The sequence below is a fragment of the Puntigrus tetrazona genome, chromosome 18 (assembly GCF_018831695.1).
Source record: "Puntigrus tetrazona isolate hp1 chromosome 18, ASM1883169v1, whole genome shotgun sequence".
Classification (NCBI taxonomy): Eukaryota; Metazoa; Chordata; class Actinopteri; order Cypriniformes; family Cyprinidae; genus Puntigrus; species Puntigrus tetrazona.
Window position 1 is genome coordinate 20,003,001 of NC_056716.1, and position 13,807 is coordinate 20,016,807.

Below are 13,807 nucleotides of genomic sequence, written 5' to 3' on the forward strand. Positions count from 1 at the left end.
TTGACGTTCTGGTGGTGGGTGAAGATGGCGGCCCGCTGGAGCAGTGAGAATGTGGTGGTGGAGTTCCGAGATGCACAGGTACACGGTGTCTGCACCTGCATGCGTGCATTAGATGCGTTAGAGAAGCGCTTTTGACGAACGTTAGAGCGATAAACGTGCACTGCTTTCATGTCAATTCCGAGCGACGTCTGTTAAACTTTGAATTGAATGACATTCTTTGTTTATTAAGGTGTTACCTTTCAAATCTACCCTGGTCAGCATAGTATTTAAAGTTATTATTAGTATTGCAATAAACATGTTGTCAAGAGGAAATAAAAACCTGGGAAAGTACTCGGGATATCTTTAATAAATGTGGTTTAATGTAAATATATTATCATACATTGGCTTCAGAAAGTATACGTGCACGTAAGTTACGCTTAAAATGTCAATATGTCATTGCATTGGATATAAAAATCAAATCAAGTGTAATATATTTATAAAAGGATACTGTTTGCAGTGTAAGTCTAAGTATATTTATCTAAGGATATAAGTAAACCAGAATATACAGTTATATACAATAACAACGCAATGCAATGTAATGCATTTAGAAGGATAAAAATTATTGTGTTTAATGACAGACTTTTCTGTTTTCAGGCTACTGCGATGTCAGTGGACTGTCTCGGGCAGCACGCAGTTCTCTCTGGGTTTGTGCAGCCTCGGCTAATATCACATCCTCATGTGGAATTATAAACGCACGCACCCTCTGTAGCTTAGCTCTATACGCTGCATTTACATCCTGTTTCATATCTGTTTCATTCTGAAAACGCTTTTTGCATGCATATTATACCACAGTCTATATTTACCCTCTCGTTTGTGAATGCTTCGAACAGGAGGCGATTCTTATATGTTGTTAATTTGGAGACGCCGTCCGAGGCTCCACGCAAAATCAGCCGCCAGAGCAAATGGGATGTCGGGACAGTCCAGTGGAATCCGCACAAAACCGAGGCCCATTTATTTGCAGCATCTGTACGTAAAGAAGATCTAACCCTATGCTATTTCATGACACTGTCATATTTATTGTTTCACACGCATACATAATATTTATTTCGTAACACCTTATAGAAAGTTTCCAGTGGTTGACTGCACATCTTAAGACAAACTTACAATGAAAAATGCTTCTAAAGCATTTAAAGGAATAGTTTACTCAATTACTTCTTTAATTAAAATTTTTGGGTGAACTATTCCTTTTAATAGTCTCAGTTAGTGGTATCTGTTAACTGTTAGCTCTTATTTTATGAATTGTCTGTATTGTAATACATTCTGCAATCTCCTCAGAGTAACCAGCGTGTTGACCTGTACGCTTGGCGTGATGGAGCCGGAGAACCACATACGTCTTTGCAAGGCCACACGCGTGTTATAAGGTAACATAGATGGCTTCAAGCTGAAATTCTATTTAAGAAATCCGCTGATTTCGTCTTACCCGAACAGTGACGAGAAAATGCACATATTCACAAAATGTAAAATATACCTCCTAATTGTGGATAAATAAAGTATTCGAGACTGAAAATAACACTCAAATGCCGCTTTGAAAAAAGCCTTATATAAATGACTTGTCTTGAATAACTTGAATGTATCTGGCTTGTGAATGTAAATATTGTAGTCCAATGACAAGTAATTCTAATAAATAACTTCATATTGTTTTACTCTTTTAGTGATTTGGACTGGTCATGGTTTGAACCGGAGTTTCTTGTCACAAGTTCTGTGGATACTTACATCTACATATGGGACACAAGGTGAGTGTGGACAAAGAGTGCACGATAAAGGTCTTTTCCACCATATTTTCCACTTTTTTCTTTTTTTTTATTTTCAGGGACACTCGAAAACCAACCGTTGCTCTGTCTGCCGTGGGTGAGTGGAGAGATTCGCTGAGTCCAGCTCATCAATCGGTTCATTCATGCAACGTCCATTCTTTTATTTATTGTTTCATTCCGTCACATTTTGTCTGTATAAAAGCTGGAGCCTCTCAGGTGAAGTGGAACAGACGGAATCACTATTGTTTGGCGTCAAGTCATGATGGTGATGTCAGAATCTGGGACAAGAGGGTGATTGTTAATTGCTGCGTCATTGCTATCAGTTATTAATTAATCAGTTTTTATTAGTCTGTTAATCTGTCTGCTTGCCGTTCTGTGCTTCAGAAACCCAACACTGCTGTGGAGTATGTAGCCGCCCATCTGTCAAAGATACATGGTCTGGACTGGCACCCGGATAACGAGTACATTCTGGCTACTTCCAGTCAGGACAACTCTGTTCGGGTGATTAGAATCATTATTGATCATATTGTTCACGTTTTATGATTCTGCTGCAGTTTAACTTACACTTGATTCTGTGTCTATATTGATTTACTCCAAGTTCTGGGACTACAGACAACCCCGGAAGTACCTGGATATCTTGTCATGTCAGGTGCCTGTGTGGAAAGCCAGATACACGGTACGGTTTGAACTACTTTTTAATGTTCACTTGAGGTATATATTTTTTTATGATGTAAAATATTATTGTTTATTGATGTTGTGACAGTTACACTACCTGTTAAAGGTTTGGAATAATTAATGTTTTTGAATGATATGTTAATATGTTAAGTTGTTTAATTCAAATAAAATAGCTAAATATTAGTATAAATGAAAATAATTGTTTACTATTGGAATATATTTTAAAGTCTAATTTATTCCTGTGAGGCAAATCTGAATTGTTTGCATCATTACTCACATGATCCTTCAGAGATCATTCAGATATGCTGATTTGCTGCCCATGAAACATTTTGCATTGAAACTTTGCTGGTTATTATTAGTAAATAAGCATCAATAATAATTAACCATCAAATCAGCATATTAGAATGATTTCTGAAGAATTGTGCCACTGAAGACTGCAGTAATGATGCTGAAAATGAAGTGTTGCATCGCATGAATAAAATATGTTTTAAAACATATTCAAATGTTAAACAGTTACTTTGAATTGAAATAATATTTAACAATTTTTACTGTATTTTTGGCTTTGGGGAGCATGAGATACCTTACAAAACCTCTTACAAAAACATACACATTTTTTTAATGTTCGTCCAGCAGTGTGCTTCAGCTGTTACGCCTCATACTTGCATCATGTATAATTCTAGTAAACATGAATTAGCATATCATACTTATTGCATCCTCTTCTTCTCGTTCTGTTCAGCCCTTCTCTAACGGCCTGGTTACGGTGATGGTTCCTCAGCTACGGCGAGAGAACAGCCTCCTGCTGTGGAGCACGCTGGAACTCAACAGTCCTGTTCATGCGTTCGTGGGCCACGATGATGTTGTGCTTGAGTTTCAGTGGAGGCCGCAGAAAGAAGGTAAGACGAGAAACCAGCAGGTTGTGAGACGAGAATTATTTTCTCTACTCTTCTTCTATTCTGTATTTTAGGTTCCAAAGACTGCCAGCTGGTCACGTGGTCCAGAGATCAAACCCTGAGGATATGGAGAGTAGATCCTCAGCTTCAGAAGGTGATGCCCAGGAACTCAATGCTTTCTATGACTTCAGTCAGTGACTTTATGTTTGAGACTGATGGGATCATGTGATCTGTAGCTGTGCTGTGCCAATGACATTGTGGACGAGTTGATGGAGGGCTTGACTCTCACCACAGAGACAGAGAAAACTATGAGGACGCAAGACTCTGAACCTCCGCTCAGCCCTGGATTCACAGCGGACAACTCACAAGGTGACAAAAAGATAGAATAGCACAGAGTAAAATGTGATGTACTATATAAAATAAATGTGTGAATGTCTGTTTATGGATGTTATCATATTTCTACTTTTCTACTTTTTTCTATTAATTTATACATTCAAATATGAAACAGTCGTAATATTTAAAGTTTTTGTTTTTTTTACACAAGTTTTACTGTATTTCTGATCCCGTAAATGCCCCGATAGCTTAAAAACAAATCATACTGACCCCAAGCTTTATTTATATAGAATTATAGTCAATAGAATGTGGTCAACTTGAGCGTAGAGAGCAATGTATTAGATATCCTTAAAGTATATAGCAAAAAATGTTGTATATACTTAATTTGTATATATTGTATATGAATTTTGTAGATTTTAAACTAACATTCAAATTTTATTTTGGATTAAAATAACGGTTTTAATATTTTTATGATTACATTAAGATTGATTATTGTTCAGAACTTAGTTTTAATGCACTGCAGTAATGTTTTTCTTGCTTAGATTTTTTTTTTGCCTTGTTTCAAGCCAAAATATCTAAAACTTAAAGAAGGATGAAGGATGTTTAAAAAAAAAAAAACCTTTACAATTAAGCGAGTTTTTGCTTGAAACGAGCAAAATAATCTACTAGTGGGGTAAGCAAAATAGTCTAGTTTTCCTTTTTTTAATTATATAATTTACCCCATTGACAGATTATTTTGCTTGTTCTAAGCAAAAACACACTTCATTTTCCACACTTAAAAAAAACTGACTAGAAAATCCTTCTTTGATTCAGATATTTTGGCTGAAAACAAGCCAAAACAGTTTTTTGCAGTGTGAATATAAAATATTGTCTGTTCACAGATCAGTTTGATGGCCCTCAGTCTGGTGGCAAGAATGACGTACCAGGTTTGCCTCAGACTCTGCAGCAAGAGTTTTCTCTAGTCAACTTACAGATTCGCAACGTCAACGTGGAGGTCAGTCACTGTGATTTCCTTAAATTGCTGCAACAAGGAATTTTTCAGCTAAATAATGAATTATTTGTCTGTCATGTGGAGTTTCGTGTTGGAGTATTCTAATGAATGGCATGCAGTTGTAACAGTTAATCATAAATAAGACACTGGTATTGCTGTTCGTGCAGATGGATGCTGTGAACCGCAGTTGCTTTGTGTCGGCCGACTGCGGAGCCAATCGCGTTCGTCTCGTGGTGAAGTTCCCTGCCCAGTATCCCAACAATGCAGCTCCGTCTTTCCAGTTCGTCTCTCCCACAAATATCTCGTCTTCCACGAAGACTAAGATACAGAAGGTTTAAAATCGGCGTTTACGGCCGTCAGGCTATCCTTGCCATTTAGCCTAAGCTTTAATCCACGTCATGTTGAAGCATCTCTTTTGTAGATCCTGACAGATACGTCGCTTCAGAAGGTAAAGAGAAACCAGAACTGCTTAGAGCCGTGTGTCCGACAGCTGGTGTCTTGCTTGGAGTCAGATGGAGTCATGGTGAGTTTGCTTTTGTACTCATCATTTCAGTCAAACACGTTTCCGTTTTGTTTCTGTGTTCTCTGTGATGAGCTTTGAAATCGCTTCCTTTGGATGTCTAGGAGGACGGTACGAACCCTTATGTGCTCACCAACCCGGTAACTCCTGCACTTCCTGCTTTCCCTCGAGTAACCAACACTTACGGCTCGTACCAGGACTCTAACATCCCCTTCCCACGCACCTCAGGGGCACGCTTCTGCGGGACAGGTAGTCTGGGATAAGACCCTTTGTATCGTTTTAATTGTTGTCCATCATGCATGAAATAGATATTTTGTGTATATATAAAATGAAATGTGTACAACATCATATATATGTATAATTAATATATACACTACCGCTAACAATTTTGGAATAATTATGCTTTTTATTTTTTTTATTTTCATATTTTAATGTTAATTAAAATGCTCACATGCTCATCAAGGCTGCATTCGGTGAAAAATACAGTAAAAACAATATATTTAAAAGAACAGTTTTATTTTTGAATATATTTTAAAATGTTATTTATTCTTGTTGCAAAACTGAATTTTCTAATATGATTATCATTATTGAAAACTCAAGTGCAGTATCACGGTCGCATTTTAAAATATATTACAGTTGAAAATTGTTCTTAAATTGATATACATTTAATTTAACTTGTTGTTGATCAAAAAATGCAGGGTATAAGAAACTTCTTTAAAAAAAAATCCAAACTTTGTTTTTTGTGTTTAAGTAAAAGACATAATATTTCAACTTGGTTTGCCTATTAGGTTCCTTGGTTTATTTTACTCGACCCATAACTATGCATCGTACGGCCCCTCCGACTGAACCTACTCCCAGGTGAATATTCAATCTTGTTTTCTTGTTGTATCTGGAACATGGCATGTTATGTTATATTATTATTAGAATGCAGTGGAAAGCAGTTTTCATCAAGTGTAGTAAGATGAAGTCTGTGTGTATATGCAGGTCTCTGTCAGCTCTTTCTGCGTATCACAGCGGGGTGATGACCCCCATGAAAATGCGAACGGAGTCTCAGACCACCCTGAGGTTGTACAGCGGCAGCCCAACACGCACAGACAAAGACCAAGTGTCCATATCGTCCTTTTACTACAAAGAACGGGTGAGAACGGCTGAAGTTAGTCCTTGGAGGAAGCCTCAAGGAAAATTTACGTTCAGCAGCCATAGTTAGGATTTTTATTTTATTTTAGTGTTGACAAATGATTAAAATGATTATGTATATATATATATATATATATATATATATATATATATATATATATATATATATATATATATATATTTTTTATTTTTTTTTTTTTTTTATTGTAAATAAATATAATTAATGTATAAAAATTTCATTTTTTTTCGATGCGATTAATCGTTTGACAGCACTATTTTATCAGTATTTAATTTTATTCCGTTCTGTTTTATTTGTTGCTTTTTTTTTGACACCCCATACGTTTGCCTGCAAAAAGTTTAACACGTTATTTCAAAAATGTTATATACTTTCTTGGCCTGACTGTATTGTTCCTCCTTGGTTAAATAACATGTTTTTCTACTTTTTGTCCAGTTCTGAGTTGTTATTCTTGCTTTTCACATCCCACCCATCCACCCGCTTGTTCCACCTGTTCAAAAGCACCATTTTCACAGTTCTTTTTCACTGTTGTTCTCTGTGCTGTCTTTCTCCTTTTGAGTTTTGGTGGCATGTGTCCCTCACTCATGTTGCTGTGGTCTGTTTTATCCAATCAGAAGCTCCCTCTGTCTGCTCCCCGCCGCTGGTCTGTGCAGACTATTCATGACTGTCCGGTATTGACCTCCGCCCCTCCCTCCCACTTATTCTCTGTCTCATCTACTCGCTCTAATGCCAAATGTTTTGTTGCTTTAAGCATTTCATTCACTTGCTGTCATAATTTTTATGTATGGCACATCACAGCTCATCATCTTGCCCTAAATTTTCTTTTCTGAAAAAATTCTGTACTAATTTAGCAGGTGTTTACGGATCATAAAAATCTTTTTTTTTCTCTCTTTCTCATGTCTATGTTGTTGTGTGTAACACTAACCCCATCAGATTGTAAAAACAAATACATAAAAAAATTATATATATATGTATATGTGTGTGTGTGTATATATATATATATATATATATATATATATATATATATTATATATATTTTTGTTTTTGCAAACTGTTGGGTTACAGTGTTACATATAACAACATATACATGAGAAAAAAATCTATTATATATATTCATATGGGTATATTGATATATATAATATGGCAGCTACTGAATATTTATGTTTAGTAGATATTCTTGATTTACCCACCTTTGGCAAATAACTTTAGACCCTATAGCCCTTAATTGCTTACCATTTTTTTTGTGCATTTAACAAATATCAAGCATTTTGCAAAAAATAATTTAATAAATAATTATTGTAATTCTAATGATAACATTACATGCAAAATAATAATCCTTTAATATATATATAATGATTTATAATTATATTCTCAAAAGGGTTTTTCTCATGCTGACAACGATTAAGAGTTTTTCATTTATTTAGTTTTGCTCAAAAAGTCACTTATCCCGTTGTTTGTTGTCATTACGGTGTTCAGAAATCGCGCCGCTGGAAAGGCAAGCGAGAAGGAGGAGACTACAGCAGCAGACCCATCAAACTGGCCGGCAAAGTCATCATCCAGGAAATCTCGGGTCTGCTCCCTGTGCACAAAGCCCTCGGAGAGACATACGTGTATGTTTTCTTAGATAGAAATGCATTCCATGTCATATTTAGATGATATCTGTCTCATTAGTAGCAGAGATAACTCACAGCATCAGCTGCCAAAACTGTGACGTTCTTTTGTTCAGATGACATCTTGATCCTTTTTGTTTTCTTCACCAGGCTAAATGTTAATGACATACAGGACACGTGTCAGAAGAATGGGGCGGCGGCCTTAGCAATGGGCCGCAGGGATTTAGCAAAAGTATGTAACATCAGTCAAGTGTTTTGAATTTTTTGACTTTTTTTTTTTTTTTTTTTAATGATCACGCTCGAATAAACACAAAATATACACTGTTTAGAAAGCATAACAACACAATTTAAACATTTCTAAGTGTTAAATAGTGTGATTAAAATCACCTACATATACTGCGCTACCATTCAAAAGCTCAGGGTTAATAGGATTTTAATATTTTTATTAAAGAAGTGTCTTATGCTCAGCAATACTGTATTTATTTGATCAAAAATATAGTTATACAATCAGTAATCCTGTGAAATATTAACATTTTTAAAAGTCTTATTTTAAAAATATTAAAAAATTAATTGAACATATTTTAAAATGTACTTTATTCCAGTCTTCAGTATCACATGATCCTTTAGAAATATGCTGATTTGCTATAGAAACGTTCTTCTTATTATTAATGTTGAAAACAGTTGTGCTGCTTAATACTTTCAACTACAATAAATAAATAAATACTTCTAGTAAACAAAGATGCTTTAAATATCATTATTAATGTATACTATTATTGGATTTTTTTGTTCAAATAAATGCTGTTCTTCTAAACTTTCATCAAAGAATCCTCAAATATATATATATATATATATATATATATATATATATATATATATATATATATATATATATATATATATATATATATATCATGGGTTTCACAAAAATATTAAATGGCAAAAATATGTTTGCACTGATAATAATTTTAAAAAATCTGCTTTGCATCACAGAAATAATTACAATTGGAAATACAGTTATTATAAATTGTAAAAATATTGTATACATTTTTAAATCAAATATATGCAGCCTTTGTATAAGAGACTTCAAATCTTCACTTCACTTCCAATGCTGACTAATGTAAAGTTGGTTCTCTGTGCTGTCTGTAGGTTTGGGCGCTTGCCTCGGCAGCCACGAATCTTGACCTCAGTCCCGACCCTGACCCTGACGCTGGAACTCCCTGGGCCAAACACCCATTCGGGCGGCATCTGCTGGAGACGTTGTGAGTTGCAGCTTTTAATCGTCCATTATATCCAGCTAGAATCTCTGAACGTTTTCACACGATCTTCTTCCCTCCACAGACTCGAACACTACAGTCAGATGAGTGATGTTCAGAGTCTGGCCATGCTGTGCAGTGTGTTCAGAGGTCACGGCAGTCCTCAGGAATATTTCACTCTATACGGACATCAGCAACCTCGAGCGGCGATCTTCACGTCACACCACTCCCGCTACGTACGTTTGAAAACCTGTGCATGCGTTCCTTAGGAATTCTTTGGGTCTTTTTAATTACATTAGGATCAGTTGTATATTTCTTTCTTAAATATGTTGGAAATATTCTTGTTGCTTGCAGCTTAATACCTGTGACGTGCTTCTGTGCTTATTTGTTTGCTTTTGCATTACTGCTGCTTTTTTAGCCCAGCTTCACCTCGAGCTCGGTCACCTCCGGATCATGTTCAAGTACCTCAGACTCTGCAAACACTCCGTGGACCATGGGTGAGAAATCACGAGTTTATTCAAGTTCTCATGTTTATGGGAGAATCATCTTGTGTTCTTCTGTCACACAATTTTTTTTGTGACAGCTGTGTGATTGTTTGACTGTTCAGAGTAACCTGTTGCTTGGTTGAATTTTTTGTGTAAAATTTGTGCAAAAATGACATTATTAGGCATGTGATTAGTATTTATTTATTGATATTTATTAGATAGATAGATAGATAGATATACATTACAGTAATTATTAATATGACATTACATTTAGAAATTATGACAGTTATTATTAGCTATTTTAAAATTGTAATAAAAATAATAGTAACATTGTAAATATTTATTATAATAATAATAATGTTGTCAAACGATTAATCGCAATAAATCACATCCAAAATAGAAGTTTTTGTTTAGATTTGTGTACTGTGTATATTTATTATGTGTAAATACACACATATACAGTATATTTTTTAAATATGTACATGTATATAGTTGTATATAAATATAATTGATATATAAATATATGTGCATAATAATAAATAAATATACACATTATACACACATATCGCATAAAAACAAAAATGCGTTTAACAGCACTAAATATTAGTATTGAAAATAACATGAATATTGTTTTCCTAATTAATAAATCTGTTACACATTCATTTCACAGTCAAAATGCAATTTCTGAGCTATTTTCAATGGAAAAATCCACAAATTCCAGATCCCAGTTTTTTCGTGTTTGTTGTCCCTCACAGTTGCATGTTTGCCTTCAGCTAATTTTTAAAGATATAACTCAGATAAATTGTTCCGCAGCATGACGTAAAGATTTAGTTCTGAGTCCGGTGTTCCGGATCTTTCCTCTTTCAGTTGGACGTGAATCAGAGCATGCTCCTCCCTGGGGAGAATCGTCTCCGGATGACTATCGCTATGCAAACCAGATATACACTGACCCCCGAGAACGAGAAAAAGAACAACACGACATGAACAAAAGGTGAAAGTCCCGTTTAACCTATTCCACACGTCGCATTAACACTGCGCCCCCAAACTCTGAAGAGGTGCTTCTGATCCACAGATTACTGGACCCCTCCAACTCCTGGCAGTTTGACGACTTCAAGAAGTGTTACGGTGAGATCCTGCACCGATGGGGCATGAAGGACAAGAGGGCAGAGGTGCTCAAATTTGTCTCCTGTCCTCCAGAGCCACACAAAGGCATAGGTATGTTAAAGAACAGATCAGACAGACACAAAAAAGGGTTTCAACTCAGTTTGTTAAAGGTGTGTTGACTGTAATGCGCGCGTAAGTGAGCATAGAAGTAGATATGTGCATCTCGCCTTGTTGTTAAAGCACTTACAATAATTTTTCTGATAATATGAGATGTGAAGATGTTTAAAATGTCAGATTGTAGAAAAATAGTTTATGTAAAAAAAATTTTTGTTACAAAAAATTCTACCTAAACAGTAACAATTAAAAAAAAGTATTATAATTATTATTTGGTTTGTAATTAATGCAATTAAAATACAATTAATTTTAAAACTATTGTTATTTATAAATAATAAGAATAATTATGATACTTATAAGAATTATATTACTAATGTATTATTGTTTATTATTATTTATAATTAAATCATTATACCTAATAACAATAATAATAATTTAGTGTTTCTATTGTAATAGTGCCGGTTTGTACAAAATATAAAGCATGACTTATTTTTTATACTCATAATAATAATAATAGTAATAATATTAATAATTGTATGCAGTTAAAATAAAGAATAATCCATTTGTTAGATTATTATTGTTTTTTGTTATTTTTAAATAATGTTGTTGTTGTTATTGGTATACAAATTATTATTAATGGTATTAATAATGTTATAATATAATTATTTTATTAGTAATACTTTTTTTATTATTTATAATATTTATATTAACTATGCACAAAAATCTTAAGCGTCACAACTGTTTTGAACATTAAGTTAATGAATGTTTCTTGTCATGTTATTCTTTCTGAACTGTAAGCTTTACATTCTTTCTGGTCCAAACCTCCTTCTTTTTGATCATATAAAAACAAGACATAAGCGTTCCTGTTAGGAGCGAAGATTTTGCCTCGCATTCCTGGAACGCGGATCAATGTTTAACTCTAAGACTAACCTTTACGGGCCCTTTTTTTGCTCTCGTACGCAGAGTTCGGTGTTTACTGCTGTCACTGCCGCAGCCAGGCCCGAGGCACGCAGTGCGCCGTCTGCAAGCGCTTCACCTTCCAGTGCGCCATCTGTCACGTGGCCGTACGCGGCTCCTCCAACTTCTGCCTGAGCTGTGGCCACGGAGGACACACCAGTCACATGATGGACTGGTTTCGCTCTCAGGAGGTCTGTCCCACCGGCTGCGGGTGCCACTGCCTGCTGCAAAGCACTTTCTGAACGCTGCAAACACCTAAAACTTCAAGATACGCCTCAAAACTCTTAGTACTGTAGCAGCTCCTCTGTAAAGAAGCGCTGGGGAACGCCGGCGCCATTCGACTGTGTACAATAACGTTCTAACGAGGAGCTGCAAATATCAACCTTATAATAGGTCAAAGCCAGCCTAGTTAATAGTGAAATTGTTCTACAGTGCAGTTTTTTTGCACTTTTATATCTGTTGATTTGATTGGAGCTTATGTTTGCTCTATAAGGTGCCAAGGAAATCGTTCCGTGAAAGGGAAACGTTGCTGATTTTTACGGTTATGAAAGAAAAAATATTTTTTCTAATCAATGTTTTGAGCGCTCTCTTCGGTCGAAAAGGAGATTTAAAAACGTTTGTTTACCTTCGCGAGAGAACTGTTGTGTTTTGAAGGATTAATGATGTACAGTGTGCCATAAAAATATTAATAAATTTGACAATACATCGAGTATTGCCGCATAAGCCATTGCTGGAACTCTCTTTTATGAAATGTGCTCATAAAAGTGTATTATCTGTCATCACTACCTCATAAATAAATAAACCTAACGAATAAAGCTAGTGAGACTGAAACAAAGTTGTTTATTATTAATTTCTGTACTAGTTTTTGAATAGCTTCTTATCTTTTTTCGTTACATTAACCCACAGAAATCAATATGCAAATGATTTATTAAAGTATTTGTCCAAACAGAGATTTCTTCTTTGGGTTCGAGGAAAAGCCAATTCATTCTTTGGACATTTTTTTTGATCCTCAAGCATGTTTTAAAGGTTAAGTGCACTTGTTTTTACAGACGCACGTGATCACGTGCCTTCATTCAGGCTCTTTTATTATGCTCTCCTGTGTTTCTTATTGATGTCAGCCTGTTTAGTGTGTGTGAAGTGGATTATTATGGACCCTGTCATTGATTTACAGTTAGTGAAGCAGCTGATCTTCCTGCAGCTCTTTTCATGCAACGTTATACTGTGAAACAGCGATATCAGGCAGGACAAAGCCTTGAGATAAAGCTGTTATCCAGAAATATGCATATTGAATGGAAATAGATCATATGAACTTTTACCATTATTTGCAGACTGTTAAATTTTTTCATCTAAATTAATAAACCCAGAACATAAGCAAATATGTTTGGTAAATATTGCCATATTCATATACAGAGGGAGGGAAAGGCATGATATGTATTTTGTCACAGTGCAAATATTACACATGCAAATGCATTCATAACAATATACTGTAAAGGCAAACAATATAGAGTACACCACGAACTACAGTAAGCGGTGCATAAATAGCGTATTAGCTTGCCAAGATTAGTCATAAATAATGTAGTGCTGTATATGCCGAGGTAATAAAAGAAGCCAGGTATGGAGGAGCTTCTGGTCAAATTATTGATAATAACAGGATGCATGTGCTGTGGGAAAATCTGACGAAATTATGCCGAGGAGTGACATTCAAACTTTTATTTTCTCCCATAAACTAGAGGAAGTTTTGAAAAGATGACTCATATTTTAAGAGTTATTGATGTCATGTACATGCAGGTTAAAATATTTATGTTTGTCATCTGCATTTTAAGGAACAGAACAGAATAGACAAGTGACAGCTGTCCATATATATATATATATATATATATATATATATATATATATATATATATATATATATATATATATATATATATACAT

General features: G+C 35.0%; 1 protein-coding gene across 4 annotated transcripts; it reads left to right on the plus strand.

The window, feature by feature from the left end:
* Nucleotides 1-3: 3 nt before the first annotated feature.
* Nucleotides 4-12,706, plus strand: wdr59 (WD repeat domain 59). 4 transcript variants are annotated; one of them, XM_043216820.1, is made up of 27 exons: nucleotides 4-78; nucleotides 634-683; nucleotides 870-1,005; nucleotides 1,315-1,400; nucleotides 1,692-1,772; nucleotides 1,850-1,887; nucleotides 1,993-2,081; nucleotides 2,175-2,291; nucleotides 2,389-2,466; nucleotides 3,202-3,358; nucleotides 3,430-3,509; nucleotides 3,592-3,724; nucleotides 4,570-4,682; nucleotides 4,847-5,011; nucleotides 5,101-5,202; nucleotides 5,304-5,448; nucleotides 5,988-6,057; nucleotides 6,184-6,337; nucleotides 6,967-7,023; nucleotides 7,829-7,962; nucleotides 8,113-8,194; nucleotides 9,109-9,221; nucleotides 9,301-9,451; nucleotides 9,634-9,712; nucleotides 10,568-10,691; nucleotides 10,773-10,915; nucleotides 11,882-12,706. In XM_043216820.1, the coding sequence occupies exons 1-27, from the start codon at nucleotides 25-27 to the stop codon at nucleotides 12,115-12,117; spliced, it is 2,967 nt and encodes a 988-aa protein (XP_043072755.1). In that variant the 5' UTR covers nucleotides 4-24; the 3' UTR covers nucleotides 12,118-12,706. The 4 variants fall into 4 exon arrangements, 3 of the variants coding, with proteins under 3 accessions (XP_043072755.1, XP_043072756.1, XP_043072757.1); XR_006246956.1 differs by lacking the exon at nucleotides 11,882-12,706 and having other exon boundaries at nucleotides 9,570-9,712; nucleotides 10,773-10,786; XM_043216821.1 differs by lacking the exon at nucleotides 6,967-7,023.
* Nucleotides 12,707-13,807: the final 1,101 nt, after the last annotated feature.